This window comes from Pezoporus flaviventris, unplaced genomic scaffold, assembly GCF_033815535.1.
Source record: "Pezoporus flaviventris isolate CSIRO_AGI_PZ_B2104156 unplaced genomic scaffold, CSIRO_AGI_Pfla_v1 ptg000047l, whole genome shotgun sequence".
Lineage (NCBI taxonomy): Eukaryota > Metazoa > Chordata > Aves > Psittaciformes > Psittacidae > Pezoporus > Pezoporus flaviventris.
The window spans coordinates 14,211,452-14,232,372 of NW_026892595.1; the positions used below are offsets into that span (position 1 = coordinate 14,211,452).

At 37.5% G+C, this 20,921-nt stretch overlaps 1 protein-coding gene across 2 annotated transcripts in view; it reads left to right on the forward strand.

Moving 5' to 3' along the window:
• RUNDC3B (RUN domain containing 3B) overlaps positions 1 to 20,921 on the forward strand; it is a 52,098-nt gene that overhangs the window by 1,377 nt on the left and 29,800 nt on the right. Inside the window, exons 2-5 of one of the 2 annotated variants that reach the window (XM_061468394.1) lie at positions 3,015 to 3,197; positions 5,936 to 6,051; positions 16,928 to 17,061; positions 20,773 to 20,858. In XM_061468394.1, the coding sequence (XP_061324378.1) occupies positions 17,032 to 17,061; positions 20,773 to 20,858 (116 nt within the window). In that variant the 5' untranslated portion in view covers positions 3,015 to 3,197; positions 5,936 to 6,051; positions 16,928 to 17,031. The remainder of the gene's footprint in view (positions 1 to 3,014; positions 3,198 to 5,935; positions 6,052 to 16,927; positions 17,062 to 20,772; positions 20,859 to 20,921) is intronic. The other variant, XM_061468393.1, reaches the window with a different exon arrangement.

Sequence of the window (20,921 nt, forward strand, 5' to 3'; positions counted from 1 at the left end):
CGTGCAAGCGTTTCCACTGCTGTCATTGTTGAATTCATGCAGCGTTTCCAAGTGTGCAGTACTGACCCATTACATCATGGCAAACTTTTAAATACGTGGATATGCTGGGAGCAGGGACCCCGTCAGTTCACTTGTTTCAATTCCTAAATTTTTAAGTTATCAAACTAATTGGAATATTATCTGGAGAAGGTCTTAAAGAGACTCATATGAGCTATAATATTTTAATTCTCAGAAGTTTTAATTATGTACTACTTAATGCTGCAGTAGTATTTAAAAACAGTTTAGGACTTCAAAATCTTCCCTTTTTAAATTTTTTTTTCTCTTTTATTGTATGTTATTAATGGGTTTTCAGAGGGTAACTGTATCATCTGGCTACTGAAAGGAATTTGCTTCGATGTTCCTGCAAGTCCTAGCATCTGGGTTTCAGAGTAGCATCAGTACTATACTGCCTTTTTCCCAGGCTATTCATGCTGACCTCTACTCTTGCTTGTGAAAAAGATATACAACAAAAACATAGAAAAAGAAGGTTTTTACCAAACTTGCCAAAGCAGATCAAATGAAGTTTTCAGTTTCATTATTCCTACAGAGATACAGACGTAGCCAGTCTGCAGGCTTGGGAAAACAGTGGTTTTATCAAGTAATGACATGAGTATAAAGGTTATAAACAGTTCTTTTTAAAGGTGTATATCGTATTCTATGGAGCTTGCTGTTTTTCTCTGCCTCCCCCTTTGAGAGAAACTCTTCTGTACTCTGTGCTGTTACAATTTATTTTTCAGTTTATTTCATGTCCTTGTCCTGCACTTGAAATGATGTTGTAAGACGTTTAAAGAGGCTTAGAAATCTGAGGAAATTTAGTCAAATACATATGAAACAAAGAGCTATTGAAGAAATTACTTGAAATTTGTGTATTTTAATTATTTTCAGTGAAAATGTAATTTTGCTGTATCTTTACAAAACATGAAGTTTCTAGTTTGTAAATGCACCTTAAAATTTGGAAAGGATGATGAGGAAAAAAGATTTGTGTTATTATGATATGCATACATTTATATACTTTTGTATTCTTCAGCCATTGTAAGAGTAAATGTTTTAAATATTTCTGTGCTTTACCATAGTTATTAACATGTTCTGTTATTATTTAAAAGTGTTATTTGTTAGGAATAGCCAAATCAGTGTCAAAGCCAGTAAGATAATAGTCCTTTCCAATCAAAATCCTGTGAGAATGTGAAATACTTCTGGTAAAAATAGCTTCAATTAATTAATTCAATTATATTTGGATTTATATGGCTTGCTATGCAGTGAAGGTGAGAGAGCACAAGAAGGATACTCCTCTGAATTGCCATCTGTTAACAGTCTGTGATAATTTAATGAAGTATTTTTGTTAAAGCTTCAATTTAGCAGATTTTTACTTAATAGTTAAAATGGACTTTGGGTTTTTAGTCTTTTCTTATACTGATGACATCTAACTCCTTGTGTGGAGTGGGTAGTTTCTTACATTTACAGCTTCAATGAAAAAACCTTTTCCTTCCAAAGTGTTGAGTAGCACTGTAGTAATGGAAAGTAATGTCGTTAATTAAGTTTCATAAACCAAATGTATATGAAAATACATGTGTTTGTGTAACTGCACAGCCATGATTTAAATTGAAACAATTTTTAGTATTTGAATAAGTAATACATGATCTAAGCTCTGTCTCTCTCCATACCCTTTTCCCTGAAGTTTGATGCCTTCCATTTTTAGTAAGTGCTCTTGGGTGTTGAGGCTGTTCTAGGTTCACCTTGGTCTAATCTAGTCTTCTCTAAGATTTGTACATCCATGTAGAGACAGAATCACCAAAAAAAAGTAGAGACAAGCCTTGGAAGTGAGGGTCATAGCTTAAACACAGGTTGTTAACACAGAATTAAACAATTGTCAGGAGATGTACTTTTAAAATGGTGATTTTGCTAATATGCAGAAGAGGAACACTGATATTGACCTTTAGCTAAACTGTCTCTTTTCGTGTCCAAGCCATGTCCTCTAGCATAAGGGATATTAGTTTATAATCTTGAGGTTTATTCTATATGAATAGTTTACAGTCTTTAAAATGGCATTTTAATGACATTTCCTAATTGAAAGCTAAATACATGCAGCAGAATCCTTCCCTTCATTTGAAAACTAAAGAGGAGCAGAATCTGACAATGAAAAATAAGAAATTCATGTACCAGTCAATTTTTCTGCCCATTTGCTATCTGATTAGAGACTTGTTACTGTTTTGGAAATAAGCCTGTAGACCTGCGATGTATCCACAGAAGGTTTGGTTTGGGTCTGGAGTTACTAAAGAAATCTGGGAGGTCTTCTTGTGCATCTTGCAAAACAGTGAAGAAACCATCCCAAAAAGATTCCTATAGATCTTTCTTATTTGAGCACGTTTCCCTCTTACATAACTTGGAAGGTCTCTTTAAGGTGGGAGGATGCTACTGTTTCTACATCTTTTTTTTTTTTGGCTCAAGCAAGACTGAATTAGTGACAGAGAATGTAGAATCTAATCTTATCTCTGCAAGAATCTGAAAACAACTGAATTCACAAGGGTAATTTAGAAACATTGATATTGGAATTTGTCCAATGACAGGTACCGTATGAAAAAAAAAAAAACAACCCTAACCAACTCTTTTAGTGACACAATGGGAAATGATTGGATAAAAGACATTTTTTTTAAAGGAGTCTTATAGTAACGGGTATTGGAGCTACATCACTCCTCTGGTCCCAGTCTACCAAAAAGTTCATCTTAGAAAATGTCGTTAGTTTTCAAGCCATTTTACATTCCTGTGCCCTTTTGTTACAATTTGTGTTAACCTCTGAAGAGTAAGTAGGCTGTCGCTCTGGAGTGCGGTGATGCTGTGTCAGCAGCCCAGTAGAGAGAAAGTGAAGTTGGGAGCAACAAAGGGAAAGAAGAAAGCTGCTCTAACTCTACCTGCATGGACATATTTTCTTCATATCTCTTGTGTGCTTTAGACCTGACCTTTTGTTTCTTGACTTTCAGTCCCCAAGTGGTTCCACATAGGAACCAGGAGCATAGGCTTTCTTTTCTGGGAGGCCATACACTGGAAACAACATGTGAGGCATCTGCCATGATTGAGTGAAATTGCTCACTTGATGCTTACAGGGTAACCTTTTTTTGAAGGCATCAATAACTTCTACATACCTTAAATCCTTTTTCCAGTCTGTGTGGTAAGCATGGTGAAGTGTGAATATCTAACATGCAAAATGTGCTTCTGACTTAAATTTAAGCTTAAGATAGGAAGAAGGAAGTAAAAAAAAAAAAACACAGCAATAAATCCACAAAAGTATTTGCATAAGATACTTTTTGTATCTTCCCAAAATATTTCTGGCCAATCATATTTTGCCTAGTAGCACTGTTATTTCCCTGGTCTGTGGAAGTAAGGTGTACATATTTGCCCTCTCTGTCTAGAAGTTCTAAAAGCCAGTTTCAGCCAAGCTTGACATAGGTTTTTGATGACAGTGTAGAGTGATGGAAATGAATATTCTGTGGGGTGCATGGTGGCAGTAATGTGAACACTTAGAAAGACCACCATTAATGATGCCTTGGGTAACATGGTTTAGTGTGAGGTGTCCCTGCCCATGGCAGGGGGGTTGAAACTAGATGATCTTAAGGTCCTTTCCCGCCCTAACTATTCTATGATTCTATGAGCTGTTAGACTATCTTTTCTAATCAGACCCTAGGTATTTAAAAATTGTTGTATCCTTAAAACTAGATATACTCCATTTGAATTGTGGGATGCTTTAAAATAAAAAAAAAAAATATTGCTTATCTTGATTTTTAGAAGTGTATGCGTGAGTTGCTCTTGAGTGTTTTTTCTTTAATGTATCTCCATATATGTGAATATGTATCCCATACAATATTAATTGGTGAACTTTTAAGTAGGACACTGAATAGAGGAAAAATAGGCATAGCTGCATATTATGCAGCACTTTGTTTTGCAGTTTATGGATGATAGTGTCATGATCATGTCTCTAGTTTCAACATTATGTTATTATATATAGCCCAGTACATTATACTGCTAACTCACCTCTCTCTTGTGTAGGTATCTGTGAGTGAGTGGTATGCTGTACCTTCTCTTTTACAGACCAGCACAGTGTGGAAGAAGTCTTCTTGCCACAGTTAATACTTAGTCATGGCATTGCTATATTAATTTATTTTTCAAAATTATAGATAATTTCACAGCTCTGGTATGGCTTTGAAGAAAAAAGTATTACTGCCATTAGGGTAGTCAGTAGCAATGGTACTGACTAGGTAGAAATTTACTGGTGGGCATCCATGTCTCTCACTCAAAATTGGTTAAAAACGTGGAGGAGTTAAAAACTGAGTCATAACTTGGCACTGCAGAAGAAGCTTCCTCCCCCACCCTTCTCACTCTTGATTCCTGTCCTGCCAAAACCACTATAACAATAGAAGCCTGCAGGGAAGGTAGGATGGAGAGTCGTTTATTCAGAAGTTTACTTAGTATGACATAATTGAGTTGAAACTCTTGAAATATATGTCAATTCAGTTTGAGCATAATTTCATTTAGTAAATGAGCATCAGGAGGCTGTGCTGACTCCACTCAGGATGCAGTGCAGTTACTTTTATAGTACAGAGTGTTTGAAAATAGTACTGCTGGTTTAAGGAGTCTCATTCCTGCCCGTGCCTATATAGTATGCTGCTTCTGCAGATGTGCTGTAGAATTGCTTTGGGATGCTGTGAAGCATTATTATGAATGTCTCCATGTTTAAGAGTCATTTTATCCCTCTTTTCAAGTACTGGAAATCTAGATCAGTTCATAGTGAGCCCCATAAAAAGTAGAACTGGCACAACTGAGGGAGCAGTGTGCTCAGGTATGGGATCTGAGAGGCTGAGTGGGAACTTCCTAAGTTGCTACTGTTGAAGTTTGGGTGTTGTGAAAACTGCCACTTCAGGCTCTAGTATGGCTCCATTAATACATACAGGGATTGTAGCAAGAACCGCAATAAATGCCTCAAAGTAAGTGTTACTTACAAAGTTGAGGACATGTGGAACTTGCCTCGAACCTAAAAACTGAAGAACAAGGAACTGAAGAAAGGAAAAATGGATTATGATTAAAATGGCAAAGGCAAGAGAAAAATCAATTTTTGTTTTATTCTTGAAGTTTAAACTAGCTGCTCCTGAATAAAAATGAACTTGTGTAAGTGCAGGTGTAACTAAACACAACTAGCTGGCTAGTTGACTAGTTACACCTTGTCTGCTTTTTACTGTGGCTTGATTCAGCCTTTCCAATTTCAAATGTTAGATCATTTGATAACTTTTCTGGCATAATAATGAAGTAATATGGTGCTGAATGGGGATTACCCCCATTCACAGGGAAATCAGCCTGAGTTAATGCACAGAGTTAACGGTGCATAAAAATTAATTAGTTTATAAAATGTTTGGATTATTCTTGCTAGGCTCAAATTGCAGTGTTTTCATAATAAGATGAAGTTTATATTTCTGATTCCTGGACATGGAATTTGGGAATAAAAGGAGTGTTGACAAAATATCAAGCAAAAATCATGATGGTTTGGGGTTGTGATGAGAAATTGATGTTCGGTACTTTATGAGTACTGGTTTTCTACAGCTTTATTACATTAGTTCAGAGAAGAGGAAAATAATTAGCTAATTTCTGTGTAGGAAGTGTGGTGATTGGTGATTTTTGTTTTTTGTTTTTTTTTTTTTAAGGCTTCATGCCCAAGACCAACAATGATGATGCTATTTCTCAATGTGGTATATATTTACATTGCTCTGACTGAACTTGAAATCATCAAGGTAGTTTTCTGGTTCTTTGATCATTTGGTTTATACAAACTACAGAACTATATAGAATTACTGTTCTGCTTTGGAGGCCCAATAGCTATCCATATAATTTATGATTGTCCTGTACTTTTGCTCTAGGTTTTCAGTCAAGACTCTGATTGACCGTTCCTGTTTTGAGACTATAGATGATACTTCCCCTGAATTTAATAATTTTGCAGCCATTCTGGAGCAGATTCTAAGTCATCGACTGAAAGGTATGTTAATTAACTTCCATACTGGTGATATGAGAAGTTGTTGATACGAAACCACTGCACATCCGTAGAAACTCCTTGATGCTGAATGAAAGTGTTTCTTTTCGTTGTCCCTTTTTCTGTCCCTTTGTTTTTTGGGGTTTGGGTTTGTTGGTTTTTTGTTTGCTTGTTTGATTGTTTTTTGCTGGTTTTCTGTTCCTTTGCCGTTGCCTTCCTGATCTTTTGCATTACTGTGGAAAAGTAAAGGAAGCAGGTTTTGTGAAACATGTTTCCAGTGTTCTTTTTGGAAGCCTTCTCAGCTGGTAATTAAGTAAGTGAGTGTTGCCATGGTGCTGAGTGCTGTCTGCTTTTTTATTATAAGGCTGTGTCCTAAGAGTCTGAGTCTGAAAGACAACTATAGCATGTTCTGCTTTAACAGAAGCTATAGGGGAGCGTATCTGTGATGATACTCCTTTTTCATTCTCCCATTCCTGCTTTTGTTGCCTTCTTTTCCAGACACTGTGTTTAAGCCCTTTAATTTCTGTCCCTCATCCCCCTAGTGAAACTGTTTTTTTGCTACTGGAATGTAATGGGTCTGGATTAAATTGCTTTTGAGAAAGGTCAGTTGTTGATTTCCCTCTTGTGTTGGAGTCAAATGTTGTTCTAATTCAAGAAAATGTCTGTTTGTGTTTTCTGATTGTTCTAGAGGAAGCTGCTTTGCTAAAAGAACAGAATGTGCCTTAGCAGTAACAGTTGTTAGAAAAGGACTTGGGAAGCTTCTCCTCATTCTCAGTTCTGTGCACAGTTTCTGAAATTATTTAAGGATTATGAAGGACATCATAATCGTCTAAATATAGATGTGTAATATGACAATCCACGTCTTTTCATACTTTTTAATATTCATAACTAAGCTTTGCGAACAATATTGTGTGTAGGCTGACATGAGTAGCACAATTACTACCTGCTGTCATTCTGTCAGAGAAGGAAAAAAAAAATCACACTGTGGGGTAGAAACCTAGTGTTTGTCACATTGTGACAAAGATTATTGAAGTAATTATGGGTACTTAGCAACTTGACACTGCATGGAAATTGCTCTGTGTTCTCCTTCTCCCCCAGCTTCTGTGATGTTTGAGCAAAAATCATGAATTCTCCCCCTCCCCCACCAACATTCTTTTGCTTCACAGCCTCTTATTCAGGACAGGCAGTTAGAGAGAAGAAGCCTTGAGAAGTTGGCAAATGGGTTACAAGCAAACGGAATTTACAAGTTAAAAATTACTGCAAGTAAGAAATGGATAAAATAAAAAAGCTGAATTGTTGTTTCAGTCTTCCCCGTGTAATTACTGGTATGAATTTCTAAGTTTGCAGAGTTAAATAAAAATAGGGAAAAAGGCAGCAACTTGTGCGTTGGATTTCAAACAGGGAATATTTTGGTAATAAGCTAGATATTGTGAGTAATTGTTTTACTCTTTTAAAAGTTGAAAGGGAAATTGAGGAAAAAATGTACCATGGCAACTCAAATTTTAAGAAGATATATATTATACAAAACTGGGCTTGAAAGAAATTGTGTTTATTGGTGGAAATCATTAATATATTCTGAGTGCATACTTTATGTCTGTAGGAACACACTAAAAGCAGACTGGTGAGGGTGGCAGGTTATATAAAACGTTTTAAAGCGGACAGAACATACGTGATCTGCTTTTCTGTAGTAAGATAAATGGCTTCATTGTATCAAAGTTGTCAGTGTATATAAACAGATGATCCAGATTTGAGAGTTTGAGTATATAGACCTTTACTTTCTTAAGGCCAAGGCAAATAATAATTCTTAATCTCTAATTTCCTTTGGAAGTATTGAGTGAGGAAGGAAAAATAAAGAAGTATTTAATTTGTATCGTAAAGGACTAAGTTTACTTTTATTAGAAAATTTTACTGGCAACTCTTTCCTGACATTAAATGTAAAATGTCTGTAAGGAGCATAGCATAGTCTTGATGGAATATAGTGATTGTTGCTGCTTATTGGTTTCATGTTGAGACAGGATCCAGACAAAACAAAATGGAAGGAAGAAGGTTAGCCATTTTAAGAGGAAAAGTGTTCAACTACAGTGATTAAGACTTTATGCTTTTCCTGAAACTATTGTGATTAGAATACTGAAATAGTAGTTTTTCAAGCCTCATCCTCATGGCTATTCGGCTAAAAATGCCAGTTGAGCAATATGAGCACCATTTTTAGATGGATTTTTTGATAGGTAACTGATCTGATGTTGACAGTTTCAAATAGCAAAAGGGTCAGGAACAACATTCATGGTGGTTTGGGTGGCTTTGTTGGCTTTTTTTTTCTTTCAAGAATAATTGAAGAATTGGAAAGTACCTTAGGAAGTCATCCAGTTCTACCTCTTGCTCAAAGTAAGGCTGTCTCAGATTGCTCACAGCATCTTCCAGTTGTGTTGAAAATCTCCATGATATTTCTTAAACTCAGTGCACTTTGCTACAGAAATGTATTCCTCCTTTCCCCTCCCACTGTGGTTATGTTTTCCTAATGCTGGCTATGGTCTTCACCAAACCCTGTGATGAGCCAGACCAGGAAGTCAAACAGGCAGAAATCTAATGACTTTCCCCATGTACGAACTTCTTTAACCCAGCTGCTCATTTTCTTAAGTGTGTTTTAAATGTTGGTGTTTACTTAGTCATAAAATGAGGTCAGCATAAATATATCAGCTTGTACAACAGAGATCTATGAATGCTACTTGAGTGCAGGTATCGTTTCATGTGATTCAGAAGTCTTAGCACATACTACACCAATATTTCCAAAAAAGGTAACATAATATGCCGTGGCCAAAAGGCCACATCTGTACTACCTTTGAGTTGCATATTCACCAGTGCCAGCAAGTGGCAGTCAGTAATAGGCCACCGTTGTTAGAAAAAGCAGTTTGGCTCACAACCTATTTTTTTAATTCCCCTAATGAAGAGAGAAAGAGAGTTTGAGTAAGCTGTATCAACTGTCTTCGGGGATTACAAGCCATTGACTGCCTTCTGCTCTAGAAAGTGGAGAGGTATTTATCCCCATACTGTATAATACTGTATGTGTAGTATACCTGGTGGTTCCCAGCGATGATGGATTTATTGTGCATGCAGAGTAGGCCAAATATCATAATGAGGGGAATAAAATGCATGTATTTTTCCTGTAATTAAAATAAGATGTGTGGCATGCCTGCTGGCAAGATATAGAATCATAGAATCATAGAATAGTTAGGGTTGGAAAGGACCTTAAGATCATCTAGTTCCACCCCCCCCCGCCATGGGCAGGGACACCTCACACTTAACCATGTCACCCAAAGCTCCTTCCAACCTGGCCTTAAACACTGCCAGGGATGGAGCATTCACAACTTCCCTGGACAACCCATTCCAGTGCCTCACCACCCTTAACGGGAAAGAACTTCCTCCTCATATCCAATCTAAACTTTCCCTGTTTAAGTTTGAACCTGTTACCCCTTGTCCTATCACTAGAGTCCCTAGTGAAGAGTCCCTCCCCAGCATCCTTATAGGCCCCCTTCCGACACTGGAAGACTGCTATGAAGCTTCCACGCAGCCTTCTCTTCTCCAGGCTGAACAGCCCAAAATTTCTCAACCTGTCCTCATATGGGAGGTGCTCCAGTCCCCTGATCATCCTCATGGCCCTCCTCTGGACTTGTTCCAACAGTTCCATGTCCTTTTTATGTTAAGGAGACCAGAACTGTACACAATAATCCAAGTGATGTCACAAGAGCAGAGTGGAAGGGCAGGATCACCTCCTTCGACCTGCTGGTCACGCTCCTTTGGATGCAGCCCAGGATACGGTTGGCTTTCTGGGCTGCAAGCACACACTGAAGCCGGCTCATGTTCAGTTTCTCATCGACCAACACCCCCAAGTCCTTCTCCACGGGGCTGCTCTGAATCTTTTCTCTGCCCAACCTGTAGCTGTGCCTGGGATTGCTCCGACCCAGGTGTAGGACCTTGCACTTGGCATGGTTAATCTGCATGAGGTTGGCATCAGCCCACCTCACAAGCGTGTCAGGGTCCCTCTGGATGGCATTCCTTCCCTCCAGCGTATCAACCGAACCACACAGCTTGGTGTCATCGGCAAACTTGCTGGGGGCGCACTCAATCCCACTGTCCATGTCAGCGACAAAGATGTTGAACAAGATTGGTCCCAACACCGATCCCCGAGGGACACCACCCGTTACTGGTCTCCAGCCAGACATTGAGCCATTGACCATAACTCTTTGTGTGTGGCCATCCAGCCAGTTCTTTATCCACTGAGTGGTCCACCTATCAAATTGATATCTCCCCAATTTAGAGATAAGGATGTCGTGTGGGACAGTGTCAAATGCTTTGCACATGTCCAGGTAGATGACATCAACTGTTCTACCCTGTCCATCAGTTCCATAGCCCCATCATGGAAAGCCACCAAATTGGTCAGGCAGGATTTCCCCTTAGTGAAGCCATGCTGGCTGTCACCGGCCACCTTGTTGTTTTTCATGTGCCTTAGCATGCCATCCAGGAGAATCTGCTCCAAGATTTTGCCAGGCACAGAGGTGAGACTGACTGCTCTGTAGTTCCCCGGGTCATCCATTTTCCCCTTCTTGAAAATGGGGTTATATTTTCTTTTTTCCAGTCATAGGGAACTTCACCTGACTGCCATGATTTTCCAAATATGATGGCCAGTGGCTTAGCAACTTCATTCACCAGCTTCTTCAGGACCCGCAAATGGATTTCATGAGGTCCCATGGACTTGTGCACCTTCAGGTCCTTAAGATGGTCTCAAACCAGGTCCTTTCCTACATTGGGCCTAGGGTCTTCATTCTTACAGTCCCTGCATCTGCCTTCCAAGACTTGGGTGGTGTGGTCAGAGCCTTTGCCAGTGAAGACCAAGTCAAAGAAGTCATTCAGAACCTCAGCCTTCTCCAAATCCAGGGTAGCCAGTTCTTCCGATAGCTTCTGGAGGGGGCCCACGTTGTCCCTAGACTGTCTTTTATTCGCAGTGTACCTATAGAATCCCTTCCTGTTATCTTTCACATCCCTAGCCAAATTTAATTAGCTTTCTTTACCTGGTCCCTAGCTTCCTGGACAGCATCCCTGTATTCTTCCCAGGCCGTCTGTCTTCGCTTCCACCTTTTATAAGCCTCTTTTTTTTTCCCTCTGAGTTTCCTCAGCAGCTCCTTATCCATCCAAGGAGGTCTCCTGGCCCTCCTGCTGCAATTACTTCTAGTCGGGATGCAACACTCCTGAGCTTGTAGCAGGTGATCCTTGAATATCAACCGACAGTCTTGGCCCCCCCGCCCTCTAGGGCTATATCCCATGGAACCTTACTAAGCAGGTTCCTGAAGAGGCCAAATATTATATGGTAATATTGGACAGGACAATCAGAGATCTTGAAAATATAGGAGAGAAAGAGTAACAGAAAAAAGATGAATAATTTCTTTTTTTTTTATTCCTTCTGAGGAGTAAGAATTTGCATGGGTTTATAGTGCAGCAGAGAGTGAGTGGTATGCTGAATGAATACAGACAATGTATTTGAAGTTCTCTGGACTGAATAAGACCTATAATCCTGAAAGGGATTTTACAAATTTTTATATAAATACATGTGAGTTTGATAATCTCTAAAGCAAGCTGTGTGATTTCAGGAGCCATGTTTTTCCCCGGATAGTTGTTTGGAATTTGTTCCTTTCTTAACTGTTCTGTACTGTGGAGGTGAAGCTGTATCTTGTAGTTGTCTTCATGTTCTTTTGTTTTCACTGCTGGCCACAGATGTTTCAGGTAAACTTCCTGTAAGTGTCCTTTTTATCAGATCACCTATATAAATATAATTAATGCAGAAACGGTAGGGACATCAGTAGGGGTGCTCAGCAACAGTTCTTAGGATTTTATCACAGGTATATATATCCTAGCTAATATAAAACTGACATCATTTCAAAGTGATGTGTATATTTACTGTATCAAAATTTTTGCATGGTTTTCAGCCTTTTTTATCACTTTAAGTTACTATTGAAGAACATTAACTATTGTAGATGTTTATGGGCATCACCTATAACATTTCTGAAAACTGTTGTCATGCATTTGTTGACTTACTATGTTTTCACTGTAATATCCCTTACAACAGAATGTGTTCATATCTGAACTGCTAGCCAGTATGCATGCTTAGAAATATTTTTGGTGTATAAATTAAATTCTGCCACTGACAATGTATATAGCTCATCTTGCTTGTGACTTCTGTAATTTTGCACTTTATGGTTTCCTTGAATTTACTTGCCAACTATACATTTGTTTGGATTTAACACCCTAATGACACAAACCAGTATGCTGTGCTGTGTATGTTGACACTCACAAATTTGTGTGCCTTTTTTTCCTGAACATATTTTTGAGAGGTATTATGAATACCTCAAAAGCCGCCTGCTAGGATAGCCCATCAAAGCTGCTTGTCTCTATCTGATCTATGTTATTCTTAATTTTTAGTAACTGTGGAGTTTGTTTGCTTGTTTTTCCTTTTAGAAAACTTCCTACAAATAGTAAGCTTCTATGGCGGTAGTGATGCTTAAATAGAAAGATAAATTATTGTCCTTTCTTCATTCTATAAAATGTTCTCGTTTCGTGCATCATCAGGAGTCTGCTGGTAGTAACAGTAAATGGCTGTATTAGTGATGTCATTGGTAAATGTCCAGTTTTTGCACTTCTTCATAGTAAACTGAATTATTAAGTAATTCATTTCTCAAGCAGTGAAAGACTTTTCTTGTATCTGCAGTGTGCTATTTATTTCTTCCCATATGGTTTTTAGTTTATTTATTTCTAGGAGGGGAAAAAAAAAAAGGCAATTACTACTGCCTACTATTTCATGGAGTCTCTTTAAGCAATTCTGATAATTTAGGCATAAACAGTGCCTGAAAGGAAGTGCCAAAGGGAGGGGGTTTCAATTATGTCTGCTTGTAGATTTAGGCCACAGGTGAAGAAGCAAGTTCCTTGTGTAAGGTGCAGCTTGTAATGCTGCTCATCATGAGAGAAACAAATCTGCTGGATAAAATAGTTAAGGTAATGGTGATACAGTGGGGGTAAAAAAGGTAAGGCTAAGGGTATAAGAGCTGAAGGCACTATGGTCATGAAAAAGAGTCTAAGCATATAGCTGTGATGGCCCTTTATTTGGTTCTATCAGTAGAATAGCTTTTGTTACTAGATTTAATAATTATATACACATATTACTTGGTTTTGGCTAAAAGGAAATAGTAGGGCTCTTATGTAATTTGTGGTTTAGCTCATGCTCTTCTGTATGGAGAAGAATCTTAAATGCATTTATAATTGTCTTGGAGGTCTGAGTTTATGAACTACTGTAAATTTTTTATTTTTAATGACCTACTCTGTAAAAGAAAAGAAAAGTTATCACAGAAATTCCTCAAAGGAGTAGCAGGCCAGTTCATTACCATCCAGTTGTGTTAAAACTTTTTTTTTTTAGTGGAATAGAAGAATTTGCTGTGAACTAAATAATACACGGAAGCCTGGAGAAAACCTGCGTCGAATTTAAAGCATCCTACTCATTACTACTTTGCAACTGTAAAACTTTGTAGATGTGAAATTGGACTGTGAGTAGTAATCGAACTGTTTAATGTCTTGTATGTAAAGAGCTTCTTGGGTGTAAGAAAAGGTCCACAACAGCTGGCATTGTGGATGTTTGTATCTGGTAGTCAGACTGGAGCAGAAATGACCTGATACAAATAGGTATGTAGCAGTATTCAAAAATGTGGTTGAAATAAAGAATTTTCACAATATTGTTTCTGTTTGCTTTGCAATTCTGTAAACAAGAATTGAATTAATTTGAACAATGTTTGATATTAGACATGCAGCTTCCATGTTTACGTGGCAATTTTGTTTGGCTGACAAAACCAGTAACATCTTTACTGTTAGAATAGCTGTTAGCTTGTGTGTCTTTTGATGACATATAAACTTCATGGTGAAGACCACATACTCTGTTCTTTGGGCCTCCCAGGAAACTTATTCCCGTTAAAATTTGTATATGAATTTGGAATCACAGAACAGCCCAGGTTGTAAGTCACCTCAAGAGATCATATGGTCTAACCATCTGTGGGGAAAGAAGCCTAGATGAGATGATCTGGCACCCTGTCCAGTTGCATCTTGAAAATCTCCAGCGACAGTGACTACTACATTCCTGGGAAGGTTGTTCCAGGGAAAAATTTTTCTTACTGTAAAAAATTTTCTTATGTTGAGATGAAACCTCTCCCGGTGCAAGTTCTACCTACCCATTGCCCTTTGTTTTCTCCATGTGGCTCCTTGTAAAGAAACAGCCTTCATCCTCTTTGTAGCAGCCCTTCAAGTACTGGAATACTGTGATGAGTTCCCCTCCAAGCCTTCTGTTCCCTGGGGAGAAAAGACCTAGCACCTTCAGTCTTTCCTCTTGGGGCAGGTTCTCCAGCCCTTTGAACATCTTTGTGCTCCTCCTTTGGAACCTCTTCAGTATGTCCATGCCTTTGAATTGTGGGGACCAGAACTGGACCCAGCACTCTTGCCGCAGCCTGACAAATGCTGAGTAGTGGGGGCTGTTTGATTCCTCATTTTTGAGAGTTCTCATGGCTGTGTGCATCGAGGGCCAAATAGAATTTCATATGTTGAAAGCTTTTTAAAATTGTAGGGAATCTACTGATTATAATATATAATATACCTATTATAATACCTTATATATATGGTATATAATTATATATACCTTATATATAATATAAGCTGTCTTATGTAGTTGTTCTTAAAATATATTCACACTATTCTCAGTCTTTGCCAACATCTTTCTGTGTATGGAATGATTAAGGAAGATTTTCTTCAAATGGCATTAATTACCAGAGTGTGGGCAAGGTTTAAAGTTGTAGGGAGAAAACAGTGAGATCCGGAAGCTCTTGGTTCAGAAAAGGTCCTGAGCTGGCTTGAGTTTCAGGTGAAGACAATTCCTACTGAAGTCTGAAACCCATCATACCCTCTCACAGAGCTATTGTATCAGTATGTTGCGATTATGGCCAGCTTACTACTTTCATCAGTGTAAGGCAAATAAATCCTGTGTGTGCTGGTATGTATTTCTGTTATAAAGATATTTTTATATAAATGTTGTGGTTTTCAAGTGTTTATTTGTGAAAGTAATTGCTTTGAATTAGTGACTTCTGAAAACTATAGAGTGAAACTGTCCTTTTCTTACATATACTCCGTCCTTAAGATAGTTAGAAAAAAACACAGAAGTTATTATATGGTATGCTTGCGTTTATTTGCCATTATATGCTTGCACTGGAATTGGTGACACCAAGTCATCTTCATACTTAAATTGCATTTCATTTTGCAGGTATAATCCCTAGGGTAGAAATGTTTCTAATACGGCAAAGAATGTGAAAAAACCCGTAACTTTTAGTGTTAAAATGCCACTGAATTTTTGTTGTCTGCTGTGCTTGGCATTACAACAAAAGGAGTTTGTTATACTGCTTACCTTGCAGAAATTTTTATTTTACACCTTAGAATTGAGAAGATCTGAATCTACTGTAATTGAAGCATGCTGGGATTTTGTTTTACATTTGGTATATTGAGTAGTATATATTAATTATTCCTGATACTTTTTTACAAGTCTTTTGTCAAACTTTGAATGTAGTAAACAAATCCATGTGACAAAGTTAGCAGATGGACCACAAAGTCAAGTTACTTGGCACCCTCTAGGGGAAAAAAAAACCACCACTTGAATGTCTTAAGATCATATGGGACAGATCTTTGACACTAATTATGTTTGAAACGAAGATAAGTCATGCTAGATAAAAATATTCTTGTCATCATGTGTTGGCATTTTTATTTTTAGTATGCATAATTTGCAGTGTGAATCTAATATTTTTTTCTTGAAATCTGAGCTTTCTAACAGCAAAAGAATTAGAAGCCTTTCTGATAAACTAGTAAAACTTCCAAGTACAACTCAAGACTTAAAATAAAATTAACTTAAAAATTAGATTTCATTTTATACAGAGAAAAGGTTTGCACATACATAATAGGAGTCACCAGAGGGCAACGCTCATCTTAATTTTTACATACCTGTTCAAAGTTATATGCTGTTCAGGCTGAAAAATGGGGCTGAACTGTTAGGTCTGTGGTTAAATTCCTTTTGTATGTGAAGGTTGCAGGTAGTATGTAATTTCCCCTTTCATTTCCTAGCTGCAATACATTGCAAACTGGAAGGAAACAAAAGCACAACCCAAAAAACAGATTTTGGTTAAAGCTCCAGAAGATACATTGATTTGCTCAATTTATTTTGGTCAGTTTCCCAAGGAATGTTCTTTTGTGTGTATTCCAAATAAATTGTAACTGCGAAACATTTTTGATCATGCATCAGCTTCCCTTTCAATTTTGAAAAATTCTAATCCCTTTCTAAAAGAAGATAACAGTATCGCAGCAAACAGTGGTGTGTGTATATGTATAAAATACATTTTTTAAAGAACAAAACTCTCTTTACTTGGTTGTATTAATGAAATACATGCTTCTACCTAAAACAAATAACAGAAATACTTACTTTATCTCCTTTTTAAGTTGGAAGACAGTGTACCCTGTTATGATGTAACAAGTCCATGAAGGACTCTTGAGTATTATTATAGCATGCTAACAAGGAAGAAAACAACAAAATACACAAAAGCTCCAACCTTCTTTATCTGCATCGGTCTGAAACCAGGGTGAGCTGCATAATGCAAGTATTTTTTACACCTGCAAGCCAATTTTCAGTAGGAATTTATGGACTTGGTAGTATGAAATCCTGTTGGTGCAGGCAACCTATAGGGAAGTACTTGAATTATTTTTATCTCCAGTAAGCAGAGAGGGAGGTTCATCAATCTTTACATATCTTGTATTTTGATTTAAGGTCAGATCACCTGGTTCGGCTATGAAAGTCCTCGTAGTTTCTGGGACTACATTCGAGTAGCTTGCCGAAAAGTCTCTCACAATTGCATCTGCAGTATTGAGAACATGGAGAATGTCGGTTCTTCTAGAGCTAAGGTAGGGAAGAGAAAGGTCAAATTGACTTTTTTTTATTACATTGTTCTGTGTAAAGTATAGCTGACATTTCTGTACCCAGAAGAAAAACATATTACCAACCTTGCCCCACAAAATTTTTCATTGTTTGAAATAATTATTTTTTATATGTACCTAGTAAATAATTACTTAAAAAAAAAATTTAAATCTGAATTGCCTTCGCATTTTTGAGCTTAAAAATGCAGTATGTTGAGGGAAATTATGTATGTGTGGAAATGCCTTACAAATACTATTTTAAAATTGTAGAACTGTGATTTCCCCTCCTCCCCCCAACCTAAGTGTAATTTTATTTTGTATATAATTCATGCATTAATAAAAAAGGTGTTATGAACCCTTGAGTTTGCTGGTGTCATTGTGCAGGAAGCCTTTCATAGATTTATTTGCTAATAAAGATTTTAAAGGATGTATATAGAAATGAAATCATAATTTCTGATTGTCAGTATGATGGAAACATTAAGGAAGTAACAATTTAATGTATTTACATGCATATGAACTGAATAGGAATGAGCTTTAAATTGATGTATCATTAAATCTTAATGGTGTGAGACAGCATACACAAACATCTAAAAAAAAATTTAAAAAAAGTACTATTAGGAAGAGATTACAAGTTCTTTTTACTAGATTGGAATACTTTTCAGTAGCTTGTATTTCTGTGTGAAGAAGCCTTGACTGATAACTGAGAACCTTCAGACTTGAAAGCATAAGTAACATAAAAGGATGCATAAATTAGTGTTCTTAATTCTTGTTACTCCTAAATGAACTGGAATCAGTTGTTTGAAGAAGTATGCAAACTGTGTTCTGTGGCTGTTTTAAAAATCTTCCAGGTTTATTATACTCTGGATTATTAAGAGTTGGTGTCATTGGTGAGGTGGAAATATTTAACTTGTTATAAACAAATAATTTGTAGGTTGTTGGGTTTTTCTTTCAGGGACATGACTGTACAATTTAAATTACAGGTATTTACACAACCATATTTTTCTTCATTAAAAGATGATGCTTAGATCAAGCAGCACCATGAATCTAGTAGGTCTTTGAACAGCTGTTCTAATGATCCATAGTATTGCAGAACAGCCTGTTTGCAATGTCTGCTATTGCTCCTTTTTTCTTTTGCATAGACTCAGTTTTACATTTTATATAGTAAATGTATATGTAAGCTGCATAAAAGCTTTCAAACACTTGAGATTCTGTGGCAAAAAAAGCTGGTTTTCCTATTGACTGGTTATTATTATATTTTATTGACTGGTTTTCCTATCCGGAATATTACATGCTTGTCCTATCACTCAATGTACTGGAGTATTAGACTGATAATTTAAGTCATGCAACTTTTCTTGCTTATGTTGAGATCTGAAAATTCAGATAATTTGGAGAATTTATTTTCAAATACTTTCTAGAGAGACTTATGTTCTAGCATGTGATGATTATGTTGATTATATTCAGGATATATTTTAATGATATTTCTGAATTCCAAGATTTTAATAGAGATGAGTACTTAAATTCAGCAGATAATAAAATGTAAAGCTATTTTCTAAAATACTCCTAAAAATAAATTGAGAGTTTTCTTCTACTTTGTGGATAAGTCCATGCCAAATAGTAAACAAAGAAGGTAATTCGTGCAGTGTGGAGAACAGTGTTTAATTTTTGGAGGTGTGTGCAGAAGTATTTTGGTTGTCTGTATCTGAAAAGGTTGGAGACATGTCAACACAAATACCAATGGTATGCATCAGTTTTACTGGTGGTCCAAATTGGAGCTGTTAGTAAGGCTTTGCCAGTGCTACCTAGCCGTGCTTTCACTGGAGCTACATAGTCTTTAGTCATTAGCAAAACAGAATCATCAGGGTTTGACTATTTTACTCGTGTTCATGCAACATGAGTTTGTGCAAACCTCATGAGGTTCAACAGGGCCAGCTGCAAGGTCCTGCCCCTGGGTGGAAGTAATCCCAAGCACAGATAGAGGCTGGGGGGAGAATAGACTGAGCGCATCCATGAGAAGGACTTGGGGGTGTTGGCTGAGAAGCTCAGCATAACCTGGCGGTGTGCACTTGCAGCCCAGATAGCCAACCGTGTCCTGGGCTGCATCAGAAGAAGCATGTCAAATGCCAAGGGAGGTGATTCTCCCTCTCTACTCCGCTCTCGTGAGACCCCACCGGCAGTACTGCATTCAGCTTTGGGGCCTCCAACACAAGAGGGACATGAACCTGCTTTAGCAACTCAAGAGAAGGGCTGTGAAGATGATCAGAGGGCTGGAGCACCTCTTTTATGAAAACAGGCTTGAGATTGTTGGGTTTGTTCAGCAAGGAAAAGAAAAGGCTCAGGGGAAACTTACAGCAGCTTCCCACTACCTAAAAAGGCCTGCTAGAAATCTGGAGATGGACTTCTCTGAAGGGCATGTATTGATAGGACAAGGGGGAAGGGCTTTAAACTGACAGAAGGTAGATTTAGGTTGGGTATTAGGAAGGAATTCTTTACTGTGAGGATGGTGAGGCACTGGCATAGGTTGTCCAGGGAAGTTGTGACTGTTCCATCCCTGGTGTGTTCAAGGCCAGGTTGGATGGGGCTTTGAGCAGCCTGGTCTAGTGGAAGGTGTCCCTGCTCATGGCAGCAGGGTTGGAACCAAATGATCTTTAAGGTCCCTTCCAGCCCAAGTCATTCTATGATTCTATGTCCTAAATAACTGCAATGTAAAGGCAGCTGTCCAGATAAACTTCCTTTTAATTTTGATGTACTCTATGTTAAAGTTTTTGCTGTGTTGTGGGTATTTATGAAAGTGTTTTTTGTTTTTGTTATTTACTTCTATCTCATTATAAGTTTGATTTAGGTCTATATAAATTTGATGTAGGATTATAATCTACTACAGGTGGCTTTAGTACCATGTCTGTAGTGATACTCGGCTAGATGTCAGTAAGGGCCAAATGTATTAAGCACAAAGACATCTTATTCCTTAACTATTTTTAAGTTGATGTGGGTTGCAATAAATGTTCCTGGTGTTCTTAAAGTGACAATCATAATTATGGCAGCCACTTGAAATGTCTTTTTCCTGTAAACTACAATCCTGTGCACTAGACCTCTAAATACAGTGCAACACACATTCCTAAAGGTTATCTTTGAAGCTATTGCAGTTGTTCATAGAACTGTTTTTGGCCTCTTAGATTAGAGTTAATTCCTGTATATCATATGCAAGCTTCTGTAATGATGCCCTTACTGAGGGGGGAAAAAGTAATTTATTTTTTTATTGATCCCACAAATAGTTGAATGGAGAGAATTATTTTTTTCTTAAAACACCTTGAGGGTAAGTTACTGATGCTTTATATTGGAAACAATTTGGTTACTTCCAATAGCATTGTCTTTAAAATGGAAAGCTTTTTGCCATGATGTGTTACTGTTCCTGTCACTTATGCGCATGAGACATTAAAAAGGCTGGATTATATGATTAAAGCAATACCCTTCCTCCACCTTTAAATTGTTGATAACTTTATTTTATAATGAAGTTGATTTGTAAGAATACTTTTTTCTTTTCATTATCACTGTAATGAATTAGATCTTAGCAACTATTTCTGTTTAGTGGTGATTTTGTTAACAAGTTCATTTCACCCAAATAAATCAACTGTATTCATTTTCACAGGGAAAATCGTTTCATTCTGTAATATTTAGGTATTTGATGTCTGTTTCTTCTTGCAGGGTCGAGCCTGGATCAGAGTAGCACTTATGGAAAAGCATTTGTCTGAATACATTTCCACAGCTCTGAGAGACTTCAAAACAACCAGGTCTCTAAGACTCCTATTTTTGCAATATTTTAGCAAATGTTTCGTAAGTTGTATTGGGTTTAG